The following is a 24,683-nucleotide window of genomic DNA, read 5'->3' as shown; positions in this document are numbered from 1 at the left end:
GAGCCTCATCTTCCTCATCTGTAAAATAGGGATAATGTACCTTAGAAAATTGTGAGGATTAAATATTATATCCATTGGGTCTTAAAAATCTTGTCTGGCACAGAAGTACTCAGAAAACTTTATTAGTTATTAAAGAACTAAAATTCTCCTCAGGGTGAAACAGTATGCTAGGATTATACTTCTAATTCTTTTGATCTGCTCTCGATCCCTGGTCCCTCAAATGAGAATGATCTTTGCTGCAAAGTCAAGTGGATTTTTCCCTTTTCTTATACTCCACTGGTTACTTAAATGGTGCCACATATTAAATTGTTTCAGATTGAGTCCCAGACTTCTTAAAATAACTTTTCATTTTTCCTGGAGTTTCTAATTGCCTTTCTTTTCTTACTGACCCAAGAATAATGTGCCTTCCATCCTTAGGATTATTTAGCATCCCAATTTTACTGTTTATTGCATGGAGCCTACATTTTTCCCTCTTTTGGATCTTTAGTCCTACTCCAGTGTAAACTTAACTGCTGCATAGCTGTCATTATGGGACTTCCCTTTACTACCCTCCTAGGTTAGAGAGCTGTTCCCAAGATACCATATCTCCCTCTTTCCTTTGTTTTTCACTCTAGTTTTACTGGTACTTATCTTCCATTTGTTTTAAGCCTCAAGTTATTTTAGTCAACAAGACAGAGATAGAAACTTCTCTCTTGAGATTATATTGGATGAGGGAACAAAAACCAAATAATGATCAAATAAATCATAATGTTTCAGGAAGCAATACATTCTAGGAAGAAATAATAGGAAATAGAAGATTGGGGATGGGGTGGAGTGAAGTGGCTAGAGCAGAGAGGACTGTAGGATATAGAGAAGTCAAAGAAGTAAACATGGACTTAGCCGCGTGAAAGCTGTTGGCAGCCTTGATAAGGTCATTTTGAGTGGCATTCAAAAACTGGGTTAGGGAACCTAGATGCAAAAGGTTCAATACACTGAACTAATAAGTGGAAAAGTCAGGATTTCAGCTAAGGTCATTTCCTCTCCCGTTCTGGGACATGTGGTGACCTGGGCTAAGGACTGTGGAGTCACAAGGGTCTCAAGAACAGTGGAGATGTGGCCGGGGCCTGGGTGGCAGGATAGGGGCGGGCACTCGTGGGCCCGTCTCTCCTTAACCCTTCCATGGCCCCGGGCTAGATACCAACAGAGGCAGTAGGCAGAGGGACTCAGAATGTCTTGCTCCCAGCCCTTGGGCAGATAGGGTTGTACTTTATGACTTCTGCCTGGGACAGTGGGGCCCAGCAGCCCATTTCCCCTTTCGCCCCCTCAATCCACAACTGCTATTAATGTTCAGGTTTACAGGACGATGACGAGGGGGCAGAGGCTTTTCTCTTCGCCTGGAAAAGTATGGGACCTCTGCAATTGGGGCAGGATGCTGTCTTGACTGGTGAAGGGTCCTTGGAGAGCCATGTCCTAGACAACAGTGGCAATCCCAGGGGAGGATCCCAGCTGCTTGGGGAGGGGGGGTAAAAAATGTTCTTCTAGATGCTCTGGACACTCACCACCCCATTGTACCCTGGAGTACTGGGCTGTTCCAGGTTTTCTCTTTTTAAAGGTTTTATATATTTATTTGAGAGAGATTGAGAGCTAGAGAGGGAAGAGAGCACACACAGAGGAAAAGGGAGAGAGAGAGTTCCAAAGATGGAACTCCTGCTGAGCAGGGAGCCCTCTATGGGGCTTGATCTCAGGACCCTAGGATCCCAGTGTGAGCCTAAGGCAGAAGCTTAACCGACTGAGACCTGGGCTTAACCCAGACAGCCCTGGGCTGGTCCAGTTTGAAATTGTTCATATTTTGCTGTGGGCTGAGAATCTGATCTTGGCTTGGGCAGCAAGGTGAAGAGGCCTTTGGGTTTCCAAGGGAAGTTGCTCCTGGGTAGAAGTGGGAGGAGAGGGTGCAAGTAGGCATTTTTTGTGTTTTCTTCTTCATCCTTGAGAAGATGGTGTCATCCATTTGTTCATTCATTCATTCATTCATTCATTCTGCAAATAGTAGAGGGCCCACTATATGCAGGCCCTGTTCTAGGTGCTGGCAATACCATGAGCAAGAGAGACAAAGCCCTTGTTCTCATGGAGCCTTTTTCCAGGGGTGGGAGAAGGGGATCAACAAACAAACAAAATACTATCCTGTAGACTAAGGGCTCTGTAGTGAGTTAGAACAGGGCAGTGTGGTAGTGTACAACTAGGAGGGCCTTTCTGAGCTTAGACCCAAGCACAAGCAGGACCCAGCTCTGGGAAGATCTGGATGGAAAAGTGTTTTCCAGGCAGAGGGAGCAGCCAGCATGAAGTACCTGAGGGGGAGAGCAGCTGGGCATGTTCAAGGAACTGATGAAGGCCTCTGGGGCAGAGGTGGACATGCCCATCACATGAGAGCTTTGTAAGTCAAGGTCAGGAGTTGAGATTTGATTCTAAGTTTCATGGGATGCCAGTGGAGTGTTGTGAGCATGGTGTGATGTGATCTGATTTGTCTTTATAAATGATGAGCTTCTCTGCTGTCTGGTGAGTGAATGGCAGGGGGCCATAAAGCGACAGTGAGTGGCGAGTTAGGCACTGCCTGTCCTTGGGGATGAGACAGTGGGGCTGGAGATGAGGCAGCAATTGCATGGGGGCCATGTTCTAAGAAAATCCATCTTTTCACTGTATCGAAGCAGGTGGGTGATGGAGGGTCGCAGGAGGAAAAGCAGGTCCTAGACTGCAGCCAGGCCAGAGTGAGAGGTTACTGGGTCTGTCCTGCGTGATGGGGGGCCGTGGGCCCCCTGCCTGCCTGCCAGTGCCGTTACTATGCACACGCATGGGTTGCAGTCCCAGTGTAGGGGTGGGGGCAGGCTGCAGAAGGGACACTGGGAGATCTGGGAAGTGTCCAGATCTAAGTCTCAGGTGCTCCTGGCCACATGGAGCTATCCCCAGGAAGATCCCTGGTACATTCAGCAGCCACAAGCTAATGAGCGTGCCAGCAGAGCCCTTGATGCTGGGCAGGCCTTGGTGCGGTGACCCCCTCAGTAATTGGGCCTGCACGCCTGGGCCACCAGCCCTCATTATGGGAGGGCTGTGGTGGGAAGGGAGAGGGGCTGGCTGCTAATTAGAGAGGCCTGGTGCTTCTGATTGCTTAGCAGCTGAGTCAGCCAGCTTTCGGTTTGATTGAGAGTCTTGTCTGCACCAACCATGGGGGAGGCCAGACGGAGCTGCTGGAGAGCCAGCCTGAGCCTGGGATGGCACTGTCACCGTGACAGGGAAGCAGTCGCAGCTGTTCTGGCCTCAGCCAAAATGTGTTCCAAGGTGTGGACAGAGGGGCCTGCCCGGAAAACAGTGGTCGCCACAGTGTCTGCTGAGTCCCCGGGGAAAAAGAAAGCTTCTGCTCTAAGATCCCAGCCCCAGCACTAGCCCCCACCACCAGCTCAGACTCACGCCCTGGCCCTCTGCTCGCCTTGCCCTCCACCACACCTCCCCACCCCCATACCACACACACCCCAGCTCAGGGTCCCCACAGCCTCCCTCAGGCCATCCTTTCTCTTGCAAACAGTGGACACCAAACCTGTGGTCTTTCTTACCTTACGATGTCCCTTGGGCTTTAGAAAACTCTTTCACAAAACTCCTTGTTTGATCATCAGGACGAAGCTATAGGGAGAGCGGGGGTGGTGAGTTCCCCAGTCACAGCTGGAGAGAAAGGGTTCAGTTGAGGTCACGTGGCCTACTTGGGTCACCTAGCCGGGTGATGGGGAGCTGGGTCCCCCGGGGGTGTTTGCTGAGCCATGCTGGGCTTCCTCTCCTTCAGGCCAAAGCAGTCATAGCATTTCCCTTCCTTGGAGAAGCAGGGTTTCATCTTTCTTTCCTTTTTTTTTTTTTTTTTAATATTTTATTTATTTATTTGACAGAAATCACAAGTAAGCAGAGAGGCAGGCAGAGAGAGAGGTGGGGAAACAGGCTCCCAGCTGAGCAGAGAGCCCGACAGGGGGCCCAATCTCAGGACCCTGGGATCATGACTTGAGTCAAAGGCAGAGGCTTTAACCCACTGAGCCACCCAGGTGCCCCAGGGTTTCATCTTTCTAAAGAATGCAGGAGAAGAAGCATATTCACGGGTTAAATATCGAGAACTTTCCTTTAAAATCAGGAATAAGGCAAGTTCTATGTATGTTTATCACTGCTTCTATCGAACATTGAACTAGCCCTGGCCCAGTGCAATCAGGCAAGGAAAGAAATGTATGGTGTACATTTTGGAGAAGCAGAGCTAAAGCTGTCATCCTCTGTGAATAACGTCATTATGTAACGAGAGCATCTGACAGAATTTAAATACAAATGGTCACAATTAGTAGGTGAATTTATTAGCAGGGTTGTTGCCTACAAGTTTAATACTACTTGTCAGAAAATCAGTATTCCCATAGACCAGAGACAAAGATGAGAGAAAATAAAAAGTGTAATTTAGGGCAGTGGAGCCACTGATGGGCAGAGAATGGTCTTTTGAATAAATAATGCAAAGCTCTTTGGATATTCATCTGGAAAAAAAAATGTATCTTGACTTACCTCACTCTGGGCACAAAAGTCAATTCTACTTGGATCTCAGATTTATTTATTTATTTATTTATTCAAGCTTGTATTTATTTGTCAGGGAGAGAGGGAGGACAAGCAGGGGGAGGGCCAGAGGGATAAGCTGGCCTCCTTCTGAGCAAGGAGCTCTATGTGGGACCCCCTCCCAGAATGGGTGTCTGTGTCAACATGGACGACACTTTTGGGGACCCCCCCCACCCAGATGGCCCTGTCTGGAGGCTGCCCTCCCACCTGTGCTCGTGGGGCTGGCTGGCTGCCCTCACCACCACTGAAGGAAACAGCTCTTCTAGCCCTTTTCCCAAAACCTTCCCAAGCAGCCTGCATGTTCTCCGGATGTTCCCAGTGTGAAAGCTAAATACCTGGGGCCGGGTCGAGCCCACCTTGAGGAGCCAAGGGCTGATGCGGGCAACAGAATGGAGCAGCCCTCTTGGGGAACTTTCACTTCCTTTTGGGGTCAGCTCTACTCCCTAGGCCTTGCAAATGAAACGGACTTTCATGAAGGGCTGTCTGTCTGCAGAATTCTGTCCTCCGCTCATTCTGCAGTCTTTATTAGGCACCGACTGTGTTCCAGGCCGTGGCGGTACCAGCGATGAACAAGAAAGGAGGCAGCCCAGCCCTCGGAAGCGGGGCTAGTAACTCCTCTCACTGGCCGTGCAAACAGTGTTGTAAGCGCTTTTCACGCATGAATGTACTCAGTCCTGCTAACAACCCTGGGGGGTCAGCACTGTCCTCATTGCCCTTTTAACTGAGCGGTTAAGCCTCACCCAGGGACCCTTAGCAAGTTAGTTGGGGAGCCAGGATTTGAAACCAAGCAGGCCGGTCCTGAACATCCCAGCTACACACTGGGGCTCTGCCTCACCTCCATGGAGTGGATGACCTAGAAAGGCAAGATGGGCAAGAATAACTAAATACGCTAATCCCAGAAAGCAGCAGACAAAACCATGGGGAATAGGGGGAGGCACAGTGACAGCCAGTGGGGCAGGAGTAGTAAGGAGCTGTTTTATTTTGGATGCATGGTGTGGGCCCCTGTGAGATGACATTGAGCTGAGACGGTGACAAGAAATTGACGTTGGATCTGAAGAAAGCGTCCCAGGCCCAGGGAAGGGAGGGGTGAGTGGACAAGATGCTGAAGAGCGAGACACAAATGAGAAGCAGAAGAAAGAAGGCCGGGGAGCCTGGGGAGGGAGAGGGCCCCACAGATGACCCTTCAGATCTCTGTAGGCTGCCCCTTGTCGGGCCTACGTGGTGGGGGCTGCTCCATCCTGCTCCTTTGATGTGCTTGAGTCCCCCAAAACAGGAAGCAGTTTTTAGAAATGTTGTTTTAATTTGTGGTAAAATGTACATTCCATAAAATTTATGATTTTAACTGTTTTTAAGGGTAGAGTTCTGGGGCATTAAGTCCATTCACATTGTTGTCTACTATCAACATCCATCTCCAGAACCTTCTCATCTTGCAAACCCAAAACTCTGCACCCATTAAACACTAACCCCATTCCCACCCACCCTAGTCCCTTCCACCCGCCAGCCTACTTCTTGTCTCTGGGAGTCTGACTTCTCCAGGTGCCTCATATAAACAATCCTGGAGCATTTGTCTTTTTGTGACTGGCTTCTTTCACTTAGCATGATGTCTCCAGGGTCCGTGCATGTGGGAGTCTGTGTCAGAATTTCCTGCCCTTTTAAGGCCAAATAATACTGCACTGGGTGTACCTAACCCACTTTGTCCATGCGTGCATGGGTCGGTGGGAATGTGGGTTGCTTCCACATTTTCGCTGCTGTTGAGTAGTGCTGTGAAGAATATGGATATGCACATCTCTCTTCAAGGCTCTGCTTTCCATCCTCTCCAGAAGTGACATTGCCATTGTGATTCTGTGTCTCCTTTCCTGGGGAGCTGTCCTGCAGGTCTCCATGGCACCCACACTGTTTTTACAATGCCACCAAAGGTGCAGGAGGGCTGGGAGGGGGTAGGTTTTCATGGGTCCGCCTCCTGGATGGCTGAAGGTCATGCCTGAGCCCTACCCCCATGCCCGGTCCAGCCCCCTGCCCTGCCCCCATCTCCAGTGGCTGTGCTCTGACCACAAAAACAGCAACCTCCTCCAACATCAGCCACGTCCTCTCCTCTCCTCTCCTCGCCTTGTCCTTTCTCCTCCTCGACCTAATTCAGATGTGGAAGACGTGTGTTTGTGCCTCATTACCAAGATGAATTTTTTTCATTCAGCTACTCATGTTTCCTCAATTCCCAGGAAAAGTCACTTAATTCGTCTGCCCTGTGGGCCTGCTCTGGCTGCTTGTGTGTTGCCCAGGCTGCTTGGCAGGAATTGACTTGGCTGCTGTTGCAGGACGGACCAGACACCACACGCGCGCACACACACACAGGAGGCAACATTTGCCTCCCTCCAGCATCTAAGGAACAGAATATCTCCACGAGGGCACACTTCTCTCTTGCTGTTCCGGTGCCTGTGGCGTGGCTTTTCTGCCCCCACGCTGGCTTCTTTCTTAGCCATTCTGTGCAGTTCAGAGCCCATTCTGTTCACTCCGTTGTGCCGCTGACCTTGAACTCAGGGTCATCAGGACAAAAGCAGCAGAGGAGCTGACAAGCTAGGGTGGCCTCTGGGAAGCACGCAGCCTTCCGAGATCAAGGCCAGGAGCTTCCCAGAGAGAGAAGGCGGGGGAGTTTTGGCCACTGGGTCACTCCCTGCAGCTCTCTGGGGACTCTCCGCCTAGCTCAGCTTCCCGCCAAGCCCCGCCACCCAGAGCTCACCGGTGGTGACCGACAGTGCGGGGCTGTGTGAGAATGCGTAGCACAGAGGTGTGTTGTGATCCAGAATCTGGAGCACAGGGCCCCAGGAGAGCTGGAGGGCTGCAGAGAAGAGCTGGTTCTCAGCCAGCTGCGCCCAGGAGGGTGGGCTCTGAGGTCCCAGGGGAGGGCGTTTCCGGAGACACAGCTGTGTAGAGGCAGGATGAGAGGGAGAGCTCGGACTGGTGGCCCATGGGCCATAGCTGGCAGTTGAGGGTGTGGGGGAGTGCCGGTGGGGGGCAGGTGGACGGGGAGAGACAGGCTGGGGGAGGGAAGGAATCTAGCGGGCTGCTGAGGATCCTATAGGCAGCAAAGCCATTGAAGGGTGTGAAAAAGGGAAGGACAAACAGGTGGGTCTTTGGGGAGGTTCCTTCCAGAGACAGATTTGGAGGAGGGAATGCATAGTGGGTTGGGGAGCCTGCTGGATGCTGAATTATCCAAGTAGTAATAACAGGGGCCTGAATTCAGAGAGGAACAACCAGGATGGAGACTCAAAAGACAGAAAGGAGTTGTAAATAACAACTGCCAGTGATTGAGAGCCCACTGAATTACCGTCCGCCCTGGGAGGTCATGGTCCCTACTTTGCAGGGGAGGAAACAGGTGTGTGTTTGTCCCTTGCCTGGCCGCACGAGGGTCAGTGGCAGGGTCAGATGGCCTTGCCCAGGTGCTATGCTTGTGCTCAGGGCCTGGCATGCCGGGCTGGGGCAGGAGCAGGCCTGGGGAGTGGCTGGTGGGACCAGTTGGGGCATGCAAGATCTGAGGTCGCAGCATCTGAAGAGGGACCCTAGAGGGAGCCGAGCCCCCCAGAGGTGGATGTTGCGGGGGTGGGGCGAGACTGAAGTGACCTGGGAGAAAGTGAAGGTCTGGGTTGAGTCGAAGACTCCCATCTCATGCGGCGTGTTGGGAGAGTAGGGGGCAGCTGTCTTCCCCCTTTGACCCTGCCTAAATGACTCATCCAGAGACATTTCTGTGACTTACTGTCCCCACGTGGGTGTCCTGCTTTTGAAGTGTCAGGGCCTCTCTGTATAGCAAGTGAGCCATGAGGGGTCACTGGGCACCTGCTCCATACAGTCAGGTCACCCAGGTGTGACAGGGATCACCCTGAGAAGGATGGATCCATGTTAATGTCAGGGGAGCTGCCCAGTAGGGTGCTGGGGGACAGAGACTGTTGGAGAGAGCTCGGCCACCAGGGAGGGCTGGTTCTCCTCTGCTCTGGGGTAGGCGCTGCCCCAGCCTCCTGATTGTCCCTTATGGGGCCACCTTCTTGTGCTCCCTCTTGACAGTGCCCCTACTCGGGCTTCACCTTGAGCCCTGACTCTGCCAGCACCTGCGCCTCCAGCTCTGAGTGTGGCATTCTGGGGATGCTGCCTGCTCCCTGTTCCTCTCCTGCACCAGGGACCCAAGGTCTGGGAGGCACTCCATTGGGGCACTCCATCGGCACTCCATACCAATTTTTGTACAGCCTTTGAACTGGAATGGTTTTTACATTTGTAAATGGTTGAAAAAAATCGAAGATAGATATCTTGTGACACATGGAAGTTACATGAAATTTAAGTTTCAGTGTCCATCACGTTCTGTGGGAACAGGCTCTGCCAATTCATATACAGCTGCTTTGACTTGACAGTGGCACCCTTGAATCATTGTGACAGAGAGCCTAAAATACTTACTTTCTGACCTTTTGCCAAAAAAATGTGCCAACCCTTGTCCCAACCTGTTAGCATCCCCACAGGGTGCCAGGCCCTCAGAAGTGAGGAGGGGTGTGTGTTGTGGGGGGCTGGGGTGTTGCTGGGGCCCAGAGTATTAAAGGATTTTGTAAGATAGCCTCCCCTTATTTGTATTGGTTTTCTTCATCTAGAATTTATTTCCCCCCCTTGGAATTTCAAAAAATACTTTTCACCTTTGCATAGAGGTGCTGCTTCTGTTCACCATCTCCCTTGAGCGAACTGCCTCTCCCCTCTCTGCCTCAGTTTCCTGACCTGGAAATGAAGACTAGGGATAGCACCTACCTCACACAGGGGCGGGAGGGGCGGAAGGAGTGAGGTATATGGTAAGCTCTTAGAAACAGTGCCTGGCATATGGTAACTGCATAATAATTCTAGAAATCAAACAGTACAGAGCATGTAAAATTCAACTCCCCACCCCCTATCCTTCACAACCTGGGCATTTGTCCTTCTGCCCCCTTCTGACTCCACATGTGTACAAGTAGGCATAGGTGTGTATACATACATAACTGTAAATGGGACCATAATATACTCTTTACTCTTTGGTTTCCTTTTTTTTTTTTAACCTTTTTTTCTTTTTTCACTTAATAACATCAAAGATATCCCCCTTCAGGTCCATACATGGAAATCTAATTCCATCTGTAGGAGCTGTACGATGTAAGAGAATATTTCACACTTCCCTGTGACCCTTCTCTTCTGGGCTGCTCACAAACACCCTCGGGGTCGGGACTGGGGAGGGACGCGGGGCCCAACCCCTGTCCCTCTTAGGTGTGTCCTCTCCCCCCATTCCCACCTCTCCCAGGGCCACAGCCCCACTCTGCAGCTCAGGCTTCTCTGGCGCACATGCGTGAGCACACTCACTCCTCTCCTCCACCAAGACTGCAATCCAGCTGGGGCCGCGAGTCAGGTTCTTTCCCAGAAGGGAGTGCGAGGATGGACATATCTACTGGGGTGCCTACGTCTGTAGGTGCGAGCCATCTGCATCTGTCACCAGTAGCGGCCAGCCTTGCCCACACCTGCAGCAAGTGGCCCTGCAGTCAGGAGAGCCTGCCATAGGCACATCTCTGTTCCAATCTCCCCAGGGGACCCTGGGGCAGCATCCCAGGGCCTCGGTCTCCCCCTCCCCTACCCCCGCCCCAGCAGAGGGAAACCATGAGGTAAGAGGGTCTCTCGGGCCCTTCTAGCACTTTCCTCCTGTGAAGCTCAGGCTGTGTCAGCCTTTGCAGCCTTCCTGCCCCAGACCTGCTCCCCAGGGACCAGCACCAGCCTCACAGATCACGGAGCAGCAGCTGAGAGCTAAACCTCGTTTCTCAAGCCTCCGGAACGCAGCTGGGTTTCTTGTTTTAAAGCCGTGAGCAGTTTGTTTCCCAGTGTGCTTTGGCTCTGGCTGTGGTTGCTTCCCTGTCCGCTCAGCAGGAGGAAGCCAATGTGGGGGTTGACGTGTGCTTCTGAGAGCTCCTTTGCCTCCGATGTTTCTCTGATGCCACACGACGCTCACAGCCCCTCTCAGAGGTAGGTAGGCAAAGGGCAGTGATTATACCCATTTTCCAGATGGAGAAATAGGCTAAACAAGAGCTACTCTCACTGCTCATTTCAACCCTTTGCCCATATATCCTGTGGGAAGTAGAGAGAGCTAAAGACGTGTAGGAGACCCTGCAAAGGAAGGTGCTGTCTGGTGCTAGCTTGCCGGTGGGATACCAAGGCTATTGACAAAGTGCATTCCCCTTAGAGCCCACCATCACAGGGTGCAGTGCCCAACCCTAGCACTTGCCCCCCCTCCTGAAGCAGACCTATTACCGAGTGAGCCTGGGGACTTACCATGATTTGTCACACCCCTGAGGTATCTGAGTGGTTGGACATGTGTTGGGGGGGAGGTCTGCTGGGGGTTCTTGAGTGGTGAACCAGAATCACTGGGAGGCCAGCTCCTCACTGAGCGGGCAAAGGCTTCTGCAGGCTTGGGTTAGGGTGTTGGGGACCGTGGTTGGGCCTCGTCCCTGAGGACACCTGTCTAGCATGCCCTCAAGCCCCATCCAGGCTTAGCAGCTCTTTTCCTGGGGTCTGGTCAGGGTAGCTTTGAGAGAACACGGACAGCAGGAAACAGTGTTGGCAAATCTGTTTAGTGGCTGTTACCAGGAACAGTAATTTCGTGCAGCCTCTTGTCCTCTGTTGTGGTAAATAACAGATAATGATATTTCCAGGCAGTGGTGTGGCCCTCACCTCTCCGGCAAGCTGCCACACTTCAGAGGGCCTGCGATTCTTCATCACTCTCCAATGGCCTCTGTTTTTCCCTTCACGACATTTCCCTCCTGGCTGTTTGCTGTTCGCTGACCTTAACTCAAGGTGGATTTAGCTGGTTCTCTGTTCCCTCACTGTGAGGAGCATAGGGCGCCTCTCCTGCTGAGGGGAGAGCAGGGAATGCACTCTCCTCCTAGAGCTGCCGTTAGCCTGGGCTTCCAAACCAAGAAAGAACCAGGCCCTTCTCAGAGACAGCTTGGGGACTCTGTAAGGTTCCTTCCAAACCCTTTCCTTACCTTGGTCATCCCACCTTCTGTGGGAGGCTTGTCTTGACAGATGGAGAAGCTGAGGCCAGGAGGCCTTCCCGAGACGACTCCTTTCTGGGAACCACACTTGCCTTGCTGAGCTTCCAGGTGTAGCCAGGAGTGTGGCTTGGGCCCTCCGGGGAGAGGGGCCTGAGCACCCCGGAGCCCCTGCAGAGCCTCCCCACCTGCAGTGGAGACTCATTCCCTTTCCAGCTCATTCTCTGCTCAGGTGTGATTGGTGTGCTGCTCCCTACGGCCTACAGCATCAAGTCTCACTGTGCCCACATGGTACCCATGGCCTCCTTTCCATTCCCTGGGCACATGCTGGGAACGTCAGCAGCATAAATGAAACACCTGGGCTGGGGGGCCTGACCTGACTCCACCCTGCCTAGACCGGTCACTGCTCTCCTTGGTGCTCTGTTCGGGCTCATCAGCAGGGCCCCTCCTTGACCATTAGTGCTGCTGCTCCTGGAATGTTCTGAAGCCCTAGGGTGTTTGTCTAGTCTGCTGTGTTTTTCAAGTTTAGGAAAAAAAAAAAAATCAGTTCCAACCGGGTATTTTTTAGCTCCAAGAATGTTTACTATGTCCCAGGCACTGGAGGGAGAGGGTATTTTCACATAAACTGACCTTTTGAGAGTAATGATAATCCTGTGAACTCAGAGAAGGCAGTGCTGACCCCGAGGACAGGTGGGGGTCCCCAGGGGTTGTAATGTCCCATGCTGAGGTGGTAGGCGCAGGAATGGGGGATTGGAGGGGTCTCCTGACTTGAACCAGGCGGACCCTGGTCTCATGACTTGGCTTTTCACAGACCCAGGTCTCCTGATTGGCTTCTCACAGACCCCAACCAGCCACTCCCAGTCTCCCCAACCCTCCCGTTTCCCAGCCTTGTTCTTTGGCCAAGCAACTTGAGGTCGTTGGAGAGTTGGCAATCTTGTCCAGCTTTGGGCCCCATGGTTGTGCTCCAGGTCCCCTTCCGCCTCCTCCAGGTACTGGCCCTGGTGACAGCCCCTTGTCCTTCTGTGCTTTCTCTCTCCACCAGCTCCATCCCTAAGAATCCAAGTGTTCAAGTCCCCTTCAGACTAAGCAAACATTTATTGAGCACCTTGGGCACCATCCAGGGTTCTAGAGCTCCCTCAGGGCACGAGATGGTCAAAGCTTTGGACTTCCCAGAGCACCTTCCAGGGGTGGTGAAATCAACATGGAAAGTTCCCTGATCTGCAGCCAAGTTCCCCAGCTTTAGTCCTCCCTCTTTGTCTGTTGCTTGGCCTTCCTCCCCGGCCCTGGTCCCATGTACCAGCTACCACAGGCAGCTCTTCCAAGGGCGTCCACTCACACTGCAGGCAGTAGCATGTCCAAAGCCTGACCTTCTTCCCGCCCTGTTTACTTCACCACCATACAACCTGTTGTCCACGCTAGCAGCCCGGAATGACCCGGCATCCTTCCTTTGCCTCGCCTCCCTTACCCAACCGGGAGCTGGAATTCCATAGGCATTTGGGAATGTTCTGGAAAAAGAACCTTTGCTGAGAATGTGGAGGACAGATCGACCAGGAACGTGACTGAATCACTCAGCAAAAGTATTTTTTCTGAAACCCAGATCTGATCTGTCCCTCCTGTCCTCAAAACCTGTGGCATCCCCACCTTGCTTATCGCTCGGCCCCTCCCTCCTTTCCTGGCTGACTTCATGCCAGGGACCTGCTAAAGTTGGGCATTTGAATGCAAGCGATGTCCTTTTTCTCCAAGGAGTCATCCATAATCTTAGAGGGGGCACAGTCCCAGGAGAGACCATTTCAGTATGATGCAGTCAGCACTCTAGAAATGTCTACTCATTGTGGAAGTGCACACGAGGGAGTAACTAGTACTTCGCTGGGGTGGGGTGGGTAAATCGAGGAGGGAGCCTTGGAGGAGGAGACATTCGCTTTGTGCCTGAAGGATGTTTGCCAGGCATGAAGCAAGCCTGGGAAAAAGCTTGGAAGCATGGAAGTACCTAGAGTGTCGGGAGCAGACAGTGGGGTGTGGATGGGGTCCAGGCTGGGAGGGGCCAAGGATCAGGATCCTCAAGTGTGGGTGTGTATGTTTTCTTCTCTCTCTGCTCCTCACCTAGGAGCCTTGCTGGGCTTGCAGCCTGCTCCAGAACCTGGGGTTAGCGGCCTTCAGGGGTGTTTACTGAATGTTCTGGACCTACATGAGCTCTGGCCTGCAGCTAAGGTTGCTGCCCACCAACTTCTAGGGAGAGGGATGGTGGAGGCTTAACAGAGCCTCTTGCCTTGCCTCTTCCTGTAGAGATTTCAAGTCTTCCAAACATGGGGCTGTAAGGTCAGTGTCTTTGGGGTCACAGACCCTGGAGCCGCAGAGTTTGTGCGCTAGGGTCTGTTGGGCAGACCTGGCCAAAGGCTCCTTGCATGGCCAGCACTGAGACCACGGTGAGTGTCCCCCATCCAAGGTGTGGCTTTGTGGTGGCCCCTGAGGGGCCAGACTTACTTGGAGCTGAGTGCTGAGAGGGGCAGGGCATTTTCAAGATACTGGATTGTGAGGACTTAAAAAAAAAAAGAAAAAAAGATCCAGTCTTTTCTTCAGCTGTGGTTCCAAGAACCAAGGTGCCTGTAACAGAACCCAAGCCAAATTTCTACCAGGTGGCAGGTGGCTCTTCCAGTGAGAAATTATCTGTGAGAGGCCTAGGCTTCTGAAAAGCAGAGGTTGATGGCTGCAGCCCTGGCTGGGCTGAGGGAGGCCAGAGCTGGCTCTGGGACTTTCGGTTCCTTGTGTTCACATTCCTGGCACAGCCAATGTCTGTCTGTTCATTTCCTGGGCCCTAGAAGCATCCTTCTTAACAAGTGGGGGGTTGTAGAGGGCCATGGGCAAGAGGCAAGATCAGGACTGGGATCCCAGTTCAGCTTTCCACTTCCCTTGTGTGACCCCAGACAAGTTACTGAATCTGTCTGCCCTGTTCCTGTCATCGTTAAATGAATAATCCGTGTGAAACCCCCATGCTGTGCCCAGCACACGGGATGGATTATATAAGCTCTTGATTTTATTATTATGGACCTGCCCCCACCCCCAACTCTGCCACTTTCTTGTAACACGAACTTGGTCAAGCCACCCCACTTCTCTGGGTTTCCAATCCCTCATCCACGACATTCAGATCATAAAACCACCCTCGCAGGGCTGTTGCGAATGTAAACGAGATTGAATATGATGATGATAATGTGTGTTGAACGCTGAGCATGGTGCCGGGCTCAATAAATGGTGGCTATTATCATTATTATGAGTTGTAATTCTAAGTAACCACGCAGCAGGGAGCAAGATGGATGGAAGCTGGCTCCCTCCACCACCTGGGCTTTTGCCTGCCCTCCCTCCTGACAGAGTAGAGCTGGAGAGCGACAGGCCACTGTGTGACATGGTGGGGGACACCATGGAGACCACTGGTCCCAGCCTCGTCCCCCAGGGACTCCAGTGGAGTCCGCTGGACCTGCGGCTAGGAGTCTGGGGGACAGGATGGCCTCAGCCATTGCTCAGGCACCATCCATTCCAGGAACCCAGGCTGGCAAGCCAGGTGCAGAAGCAAGGAGTTCTTCCCTTTGGCTGGAAGGAGCTAATCCAGGCTCAAGGATTCTAGTTCAGGACTTGTCAGAGCCAAGCCAGGGGAGCAGCAGGCTGCATTCAGAGCTTCTGGAAAACTTGAAGGTGGAACCCATTGACCGCTATATTCTTTCTCCCTTGGCCCATTGGCTCAGTGACAAGCAAGCCCTGAGGTGCACACCAGGCCCAGGAGATTTTAGGAGGGTTATGTTCAGGCATTTGATAGAACCGTTCTCAGAGGAGTGGCAAGTTCTTATGCATGTTGATTCCCATTTGTCTGGAAAAGAGGCAAAAACCAGACACAGTCTCTGGTCCAAGAGGTGATGCTGAGGAGAAGTAGGACCAGGAAGAGTTAGTGGGGTTGTGGGGGAAGGAGGTGGTATCCACCCCCGCTCCCTGCCCCAGTCAGCCTGGCAGCTTCATCTTGCCCAAAGTAGCCTATGACCCTGTCAGATGCACACAGTGGGGCACGAGCACAGAGATGATCCAAAGTCACATCCAATTACAATTTCTTATCATCTGCTTGTGAATGTCAAAAAACCCAGACTTTCGTCAACTTCCCTCTCCACTCGGGGCTCAGTGCTCACTGGCTGGAGTGAGGTGTTTTGGAAGCTCGTCCTGAAATCTGTGGTGCTTCTTTTCAATTGGGAGAGGCGTCTGGGGGGTGGGCGGGCGGTGGGGGGGCTGATGGGCAGATGTCAGTGGCTCATCTGATGGGGGTGGGCCTGCTGCAGTCTGGCTGTGCAGCCTCCCAGAAGTCTGGGTGAAGAGGGGAACTTGGCCCTGCATGGTCATGCACCTGCCACCTGCACCCAGGATGGAGAGAACTGGTGTGTCCCTGGGCCCAGCGTTACAGTGGGAAGCACAGAGAGAGTTGACTTCCTTCTGAAATTCTCCGGTTGCTTCCTGGCTAGTGTCTTAGATGGAGCAGCAGATGGCTGGTGTTCTCGAGGCTGCGCGTCTTTGGGCCCCAGTGACTCGGTACTTACAGGTAATCAGGGCTGAGGTCAGCGTGCCCGTAGCCCCACTGGCCCTGGGTGAATGGGAAGGAGGCAGTGCCCGGCTGTGTCCTCTCCCACTTGAGGCATGACCTTGTCTACAGTTTTGGAGCGGGGCTGGCTCTGCCATCACTTGGAGGTGCGGGGGGTGGTTGGGTTGGTATCTGTCTGGGCAGCTGCTTGGAGCTCAAATTCCATGGGGTTCCCAGCCCCGCTGTCCATGGCCAAGTTCCTTAATCTCAAGCCTCAGATCCCTCATGTGTAAAACCGGGACAGTAATACCCAGCTCCTAAGTTATTATGAAAATTGATAAAGTTCTACATAAAACACCTAATTTGATGCCTGCTGTCGCATAAGTGCTCCATGGACTATATAAATATTTATAATATGTACATGGGTATCTCAGCTAGGTGAAGTCACCTGGCAGCAGGTTCCTGATATAGAAACTAGGTTCCTGGTACAGAAACTGGGAGACAAGTCCATCCCCAGCGCCTGCACTCCTGGCCCACGGGGGCTGGTGAAGCCCCTCCAAACCTGGCTCATGTCTCCAGGGTTGAGCAGTGCTGAGCCTCGGATCTGGGGGTCAGGGACTCAGTGACATCATCTGGGAGAGGCTGAGGGACAAGGCTGATGATCTACATTCGAGCCACAGTCAACCAAAAAGTCCTTTCTCCTGCCTATTTGTGCTGTGCTTTCGGCTTCTTGAATCCATCCTGACCCACAAAAATCCAGATCTGGCCAAAAAATGAACTTAGGGTGAGTGATTTCCCAGAGCATTTAGCATAGGCTTCCTTTAAATAGGAATTCTGCTTATCCATTGGAAATAGAATTTGACCTAGCATGATGGGATTTACGTTTGGGTTACTAACCTTCCATATATTTTTCTGTGCATATACTGACTTCTAAATAGATACAGGCACTTATGCATATTTATACGGCAGAGTATCACATTCTGCATACTGTTTATAACGTGCTCTTTAAATTTAATTTATTGTGAGTGTTGCTCCATTTCAGTACAAATACAGCTTTGCTGGGATTGTTTCCACATTTTTTGGTTTCTGTCGTCAGCATTTTTACTGCTGCATAGCTTTCCCTGAAATGCGATCGAATGGTTCCTTGTGGAGAATTCAATCTCTGGCCCTGGGAGCACATCCTGTGGCAGGAGGGGCATGCTTGCTCCTCCTACTGCTTCCCGCAGGTGCTGCCCACATTCCGCGGGGGGGGGGGGTGCTGTGTCCTCTCACTCCCCGGGGGTGGGACAGCTGCTCCGTGAGCATCACAGCGGCATGGGTCCTCACAAGGGTGTCTCACCTACAGATTACCCTGAGTCACCTTCGGATGATCAGAACTCTCCAGGAAGTCCTTTTCTAGATGAGTGTTGCCAGTTCATAAACTCCTCTGTTCGGAGGGACACCGAGTCACTGAGGACAAGGGGTCATGCCTTGTTCATCCCCTTCCTTCCTAGAACAGAGCCTTGTGTCAGGTATCAGATGTTTGCTGAAGCACCAGATATTTTCAAATGAACCATCTTCAATATTCATGTCTACTGCCCAGCGTACATGCCCCGGCCTCCTTGCATGAACCATTTGAGCGCATTTCCATCTCTCTCTGCTTGACTGAGCATCACGCACAAGGCTTTCTCAGGGACGACTGATGGTGCCATGAAGCCCTCAGGAGGTGTCGAGGGCCGTGTAGCTGTGTCCCGTTAGCTAAATGCTCTCCGACCTCTGGTCCTATGAGGCCTTGAGGTCTGCGTGCCCAATGGTGGCATTCCTGCCTGCTGTGGGCCCTGCGCCCCCTCCCTTCTCCTAACCAGCAGGAGCTTGGGAAGCCCCACAGACCGTGGGTTCTCCCTGAAATGGGTTGGGGTGCTCACAGTGAGAAGGTAAAGGCCTGGCCTGGGAATAAAATGCTTTAGATCCGGAGCAAGTGGCCTCCCAGACCTTTTGTACTTCTGCTCCATGCCATGGTGTGGGAAGGTGAAGGTGTTGGATTGCAGTGCGGGGGTTTGAGGAGTAGAAGGGTGACCCAAGTGGCCTGGACGATGATGATGTCCAAGAGGGCACCTGATGGGACCATGGAATGAGTCTGCACACACAGGTGGCCTGCAGAATGTACCCCTAGGCATGCAGGAGCGGTCACAGGGAGGCAGGGAACACATCCCTTCTCTTCCCCATCCCCCACATCCTTTACAAAGGACCCTCAGTGTCATTTCCTCTGGGAGTGGGCCAGCCTGGCTGGATTCCTGCCCCATGCCCTGAGGCAGAGGCCCACCTGGCCAGCTATCCTGCCACTGCAGACACTCTGTCCCCTGTCCGGGCTCTCCTGCTGCCCTGCTGGTGAGCACCACGTGGTGTGGGTGGGAGCGCACCCTGGCCTGTGCTGCAGACTGTTTCCTGTCTCTGGGTGTCTCAACTCCCCAGCAGTTCGGCATGTTCTACAAAGGGCTATGTCTTGGCTTCTCAATGATAATACTAAACGTATCTCCTGTTTATTTGTTCATGCATTCCACAAGTATTCATTGTGCTGGTCACCGGAAACAGGAAAGTGAACAGAAAAAGGCATGGCCTCTGACAGCCTAGTAGAGGCAATGATAGTCACCACACCTAAGGGTAAAAATCTTGACCTGACAGTGGAGGAAAACAGGAAAGAGACTGTTACAGAAGCTCCACTGAAGTACGAAGTCAGGGAAGGCTTCCTTGAAGAAGTGGTGCTTTTTGCTGAGGTCTGAAGGATGCATAGGTTAACAATGAGAGAGCATGACCAAGTATATCCCAGACAGAGGGAGCAGCACTTGCAAAGGTCCTGTGGTGGAAGAAGCAAGTGAAGACCAGGGCCTGAAGGCAAGCCCACATAGCTAGGTCTCAGAGCGTGGAGAGCAAGGTGGTAAAGCTGGGGGGAAGGGTGTGAACTGAGGCAGACGAGGCGGGTCCAACCCGGGAAGGCATGGCACACCATGTAAGAGCAGGTGGCCTCCATCCAGAGAACAACAGGAAGTCTCTGGAGGTTTTTAAGCTGGCAGGGACAGGAGAAATGACATGATTAGATTTGCATCTTGAAAAGATCACTCCTGCTGCTATGCCGGAAGCAACTGGAGGCTGGCCAAAGTGGGGGTGAGGAGATGTGCTGGGAGGCCACGGTATAGGCCGGGGCACTGGAGATGGCTGCAGTGTGGACTGGGGCGGGGTGGGGGCGGGCCACGACGAAGGGGAAGTGACTGTGCCAAGGGAGATGTAGAGTTCTCAGCGATGGATTATTTGGTGGGAATGAGGGAGGGTGAGGACCAAGGACATTTCCAGGTTTGGGCCCGTGTGACTGATGGGTGCTGGCATCCTTCGCTGAGACAGGTGTGCGGGGAAGAACCGTGGTTGTTGCTGCTCTTTACCACATAGTACGCTAAGCACTTTCATGAATCATCTCCTCGATCCTCCCAACAGTGGGAGTCTGCCAGTTACCACCGTTTTACGGGCGAAGAAGTGCGGCTCAGAAGTCCCAGTTTGCATCTATGTGGCGGATTGTACTTTCCTGCCCAAAGCCTGTGTCCTGCGGCCTGAGCCACCCCCTCTGAGCTGCAATACATATTTGCAAAAGGGAAAGAAGGAGAGCACATGCAAGGAGGGAAAGAAGAGAGAGCACATGCAAGCTGAAGGCCTGGAGCTTTGTTGATTCTACTCCGAGGCTGACCCAGGAGCTAGACTTGTACTGTTTAACGCCCACACGGTTGCAGCTGCAGGAAGTGACAGAGAGCCACGGCCCGCAAGCTGGAGCTCGCTCCCCCTGGGCAGTTCCACTCCTGGAAACCCATCTCAGGCAGGAAGTAAGGGACCACCCCAGGCCCCTCCCCCTGACACTTGCCCGTGACATAATGGTGCAGTGTTTCCTTTGCACCGAGTTGGTATCATGGCTGCCTTGTCCTCTCTGTCCTGGGCTTTTTAAAATGCCACCTGCCTAATTTTCTTTATTGGAACCTTGGAGCAAAGACCAAACCCATAAGGAGAAAAGGCTCATTATTCTCTTATTGATCCAAGATTTAATAGAGCAGCCATTGTGTATTATTTGAACTGGAGCATGTTATCTTTTTGCTGGCCCGAATTCCCCAGCCAGAGACGCTGCAGACCCATGAAGATGGCAGAGGTGGCGAGAACTGGGGTTCTCTGCCAGTGATGGCTGTTAGCTTGAAAGCAGGCTTGTGCGTGGGCTGGGGCAGGTGTGTCCTGTTGTGCTACCCCAATCCCTCACAGCACCCCACAGGACAAGAGGCAGAGGGCACACTGGGGACATGCAACCCATCCCTCTTCCTGGGAATTGACCAACAGCCTTTGACGCAGCTTTTGGAGGGTGGCTGGTCCATGCCACTCCTGTCCCCAGGCTGGGTGGTCTGTGTCCCACGGTCTGCGGGGAGAAGACAGCACGGCCATTCTGCGCTCTCCCCCAGTTTCTTGCAGTGCCCCCAGCAGCGCAGATGTTCATTCCACCAGATATTTATCGAGGGAATGTGTGTGCCCACCCTCCCAGCCTCACTTCCAAGTGTTCGCTCCTAGAACCCGTGTCCTGCAGCTGGGGAGCAGTGTGGCTGCTCCCCCACCCCCAACAGAGCCTTGACCCAGGGTCATCCTGCGTTGCCTTCTCTGCCTCGTCAAGAGGCATCAGCCACACTCCTGGGGACATGAATCAGCTCCCTGGAGAGCCATGGGCACCTGCTGGGCACCTGAGCTGGGGAGGGAGTTATCCAGTTTCCTGGGTTCTAGAAGAAGGGAGCCTCCTAAATCCTGACTGTCCCCCACTTGCTGGGGGGCCTTGGGCAGTCGTAAACACTTCTGAACCTCAATTTTCTCATCCTCATAATGGAGAGCATGACCCTCCCCTCGTTCATACTTTGTCACCAGGGCCCTAGTGTGTGGCCCCTGCCATTGTCCAGTAAATGGGAGTAACTGGCCCTCTCTCCTCTTGTTATTCCTCACACATTCATTTCACTGGGAGGGGCAGAGTGAGCTTAGAGGGAAAGCTGTCATCCTACCTGCTCAGCAGTAGGAAGATCTCACCACGCTGGGAGGGCCTCACTTACTCTCACACGTGCCATTCATATGGGATGGTGGGAAACAGCAAGGAAAACAGCCAACTGGCTTCAGGGTTTCCTTCCTCTCTCTTTACCCCCAACAAGAAAGGCCCGTGTTGTGCTTTTCCGAGGCCCATCTTGTGGGCTTATGGGGGCCCCTGTCCTTGTGGTAGAACGGTTGCTGGGAAGGGTAGGGAGAGTCCCCAGACCAGGTCACGAGAGGCAGCTCGGGCCTTCTGGGAGACAGGCCGCTGGCCCCAGTGATGCTCTGCCCCAGCCTGTCACACAGCCCAAACCCAGGCCTGGTATGAAAGTAGCCAGGCCTCCATCCCCCTCTGAGGGACCACAGTTGCTCAGAGGGAGAACAGCAGAGTAGTGAGCACCCCAGATAGCACTCGCTGACCCCTTCCCAGATGGTCTGCACCTCCAGAGACCCCCCAGCTCGGGGCCTTCGCAGGAGCTGCCCAGGGGCCCCGGCTGTGACTGGAATGGACTTTCTTCCAGCCCAGACCGACGAAAGCTTGAAGCAGGTTGCATTTTATTTGGAGAAGTGGATGTGGCATTTCTCATACCTGAGTGTTGAATGGTAGCAAATGTCTTACCACCCCCCCACCCCCCTATGTATCCAAGCTTTCCTTCTGCTGAGAGCTGGCTCCTGCCTCCCGCGGTGCTGGGCTCATCCGCCTGATTGGGCAGTGACGACATGCTCTGGGAAGCCAAGTCGGTGACATTTCCCTCTCTGAGGAGAGTGTGCTCCTTGCTCAGTTGGCAGCCTGCAGAAAAGGCCAAGCTACAGATCTCACCTTCCCCTGGTGGCGGGAGGCAGGAGAGAGCCCCCAGCCTGGCAGGGACAGGGCTGCTTCCATGGGGGTAGAAAGATGGATTGGCAGGTGGGGCAGCTCTCTGAGGACGACAAACGGCCGCTGAGTCATACTGTGCCTGGGTTAGCGGGAAACAGGTCCCAGCCCCACAAAGTCCCCCTCTCCCTCCCTGCGAATTTCATCTGGCCTTGCCCAACCCCGTTTGCTGCTTGCAGCTGCGTGTTTCAGAGAAGCAAGATGTGGATGCAGAAGTCATGAACTTCAGCAGCACTGTAAAAGGAAAAATACTAAGGAAACTAGGTTCGGGCTACTTACACGTCTGGAGAAAATTATATAATGGCTCTAGAGTCAGACCTGAGGCTATCTAACTCACCTGCTGTGTGAACTTGGGCAAATTTTCCAAGTACTCTGACCCCTGGGTTGCTTGGCCTCCTACTTACATAACAGGGTTCCTGGAATCATCCCGTGGGCAATGTGGCATAAACCTGCCACCGGTGTTTCTCCCCAGATCATCCTCTTACCTCATCAGGCACGCATGTGAGGTGTTTGTGCAGTTGTGTACAAATGTGTGTGTTTGTCGTTGAGCAATATCATTTGCTGTCCTTGTTACCCGGTAGCGACATAATCTGCTAAGTCAAGGCCACATCGTATTCCGTTCTGCTGGCCTGGATCTTCCCCTGGTATCAGGGGTTTGGGTGGCTTCCAGCTCTTTACTGTGGAAAATGATAAGCCATGAATATCAGCCAGCTTCCTTTTTTATGGGACCCTAACAGAATGCAGTGGGGGCGTGGTGGGGAATTTATGTCGTGGCGATCCACGGATGGGTACCCCTGTCGTGCCCTAAAGCCAGCTATGGGTTTTAGGTGATCTGTGTCCTTTGAGTTATATACCCTGCTGGTCTGAGTCTCACACCATTCCCTTGGAAGATGCCAGTGGGTTCCTTGCATCAGTTTGAGTTTCTCAGCCCCTCAACCAAGGAGGAAGTAGCTGAAGTGCTTACATTCCTGTGTCCTCTCTCTTGTAGAAAGTCTGCACCAAATGTGGGATCGAGGCCTCCCCTGGCCAGAAGCGGCCTCTTTGGCTGTGTAAGATCTGCAGCGAGCAGAGAGAGGTAGGATGCCCAGGGCAACAGGTGGGGGTGGGCTGGGGTGGGTCCAAGCACACTTGCAGTTGGGGAAATCCATGGTTGGTTGCTGGGAGGGCCTTCTCTAGAGGCCAGGTGGGACCACTGAGGATGGCCAGGAAGAAGGGTGGGGAGGGTTAGCCTGTCTGCTTGCCTGTTCCGTGTGCAGAGGGGGTAGGGAGCCCTGGTTCTGCTGTGCCTGGGCCCCGTGGTTTTGGTGGGAAGTCCCTCACACCGAGCACAGGTGCGTATAGCATTTTGGGCGAGGCTCTTATTACAGTAACAACAATGGCTATCCTAGGCTGTTAACTATATGCACCCAGCACTGCACCAAGTTCTTTATATAGATAGATTCCTTCCATTCTGACACCACCCCACGGGCGGTTGCTATGATTACCCCCTTTTACTGGTGGAGCAATGGAGACACAAGTAACTTACAGGCACACTAGTTGGTGGGAGAACTGGAAACCCAACACAGCCGTGGTCTGCCGTGATGATACCACCCTAGAGTCCCTTCTGGTACGACGTTTCCATACTTCTAGTTCTAACCCCATTTGAGGAGAAGAAATCAAGGCTCAGTGAGTTCTCTGAGGCAATCACAGGTGGGGGGGGTCGAACTGTGTCTCTTAACCCCAAACCCTAGGGCTCCCTCCACTGTACCAGGGTCGGGGCTGAAACAGAGGATGTCAGCACGAAGCTTCTCTCCGTGCAGGGTCATGGGGCAGGGATCTGCTACCAGAATGAGCTGGGCACAATGCAGCATACCCCAGTTTTCCGGGTGTGGGTTTATTTTTTTACTTACCTTGCTTGGCAACTGATATGGGCTTTTAATTGGAGGATCCATAAAAGGCCTTCAGTTGTGGGAAATTTTCAGCTGTGCTGTCCTTGAATCTTGCTCTCCTGCTAATGCGTGTCTCCTCTCCTGGAAATCCCCTTGGATCCATTGCCGAACCTCAATCCATCCTCCAGGGGCTCCGAACTGCTCTTTCTTGTTTCTTCCTTTATCTTTCTGGATACTTTCTGGGGAGAGTCGTTAGTACCGGGTAGTCTTTAGTTCATTAAACCTTGGGACCGTCTCCCAACTGTTGGTTTTGTCCTTTGTCTTTCTTAGCATCCGCTTTCCTCAGGTGTCTTGGAATTTGGGTCTGTATGCTCAGCTTGAGTGGGAGTCAGTCTGTCTCCCTGCCCCACCACCTCCAGCCAGATCTCCTGCCGAGGGGTCCTGCGTTTCCTCCACGCAGGGCCTGGGTCCCCCCTCGCCCCTCCCCCACCCCCAAGTGCAAAGCCATGTATCTTGGGTTAGTGATTGTCCACAGTGACAGTGGGGATTATGCCCAGAGTTGATCATCACTGGCTTGGGCAGGGCGGACATCTGTGCTCTTTTCAGCCTCCTTCCCCAGGTGGGAAGTCCCTTCACCGGCTCCCATTTTCCGTGGCTCCAGTTCTGGTGCTCCACCTCAGAGGTGGCACTTTTAGTCC

At 52.9% G+C, this 24,683-nt stretch overlaps 1 protein-coding gene across 3 annotated transcripts in view; it reads left to right on the top strand.

The window, feature by feature from the left end:
• Positions 1–24,683, top strand: part of RPH3AL (rabphilin 3A like (without C2 domains)) — a 141,890-nt gene that overhangs the window by 61,409 nt on the left and 55,798 nt on the right. For all 3 annotated transcript variants that reach the window (XM_044248196.1, XM_044248197.1, XM_044248195.1), the window contains one exon: positions 23,106–23,192. In XM_044248196.1, coding sequence (XP_044104131.1) covers positions 23,106–23,192 — 87 coding nt within the window. The remainder of the gene's footprint in view (positions 1–23,105; positions 23,193–24,683) is intronic.

This window comes from Neovison vison, chromosome 5 (assembly GCF_020171115.1).
Source record: "Neovison vison isolate M4711 chromosome 5, ASM_NN_V1, whole genome shotgun sequence".
Classification (NCBI taxonomy): Eukaryota; Metazoa; Chordata; class Mammalia; order Carnivora; family Mustelidae; genus Neogale; species Neogale vison.
This window is presented reverse-complemented; position numbering and strand designations above follow the sequence as displayed.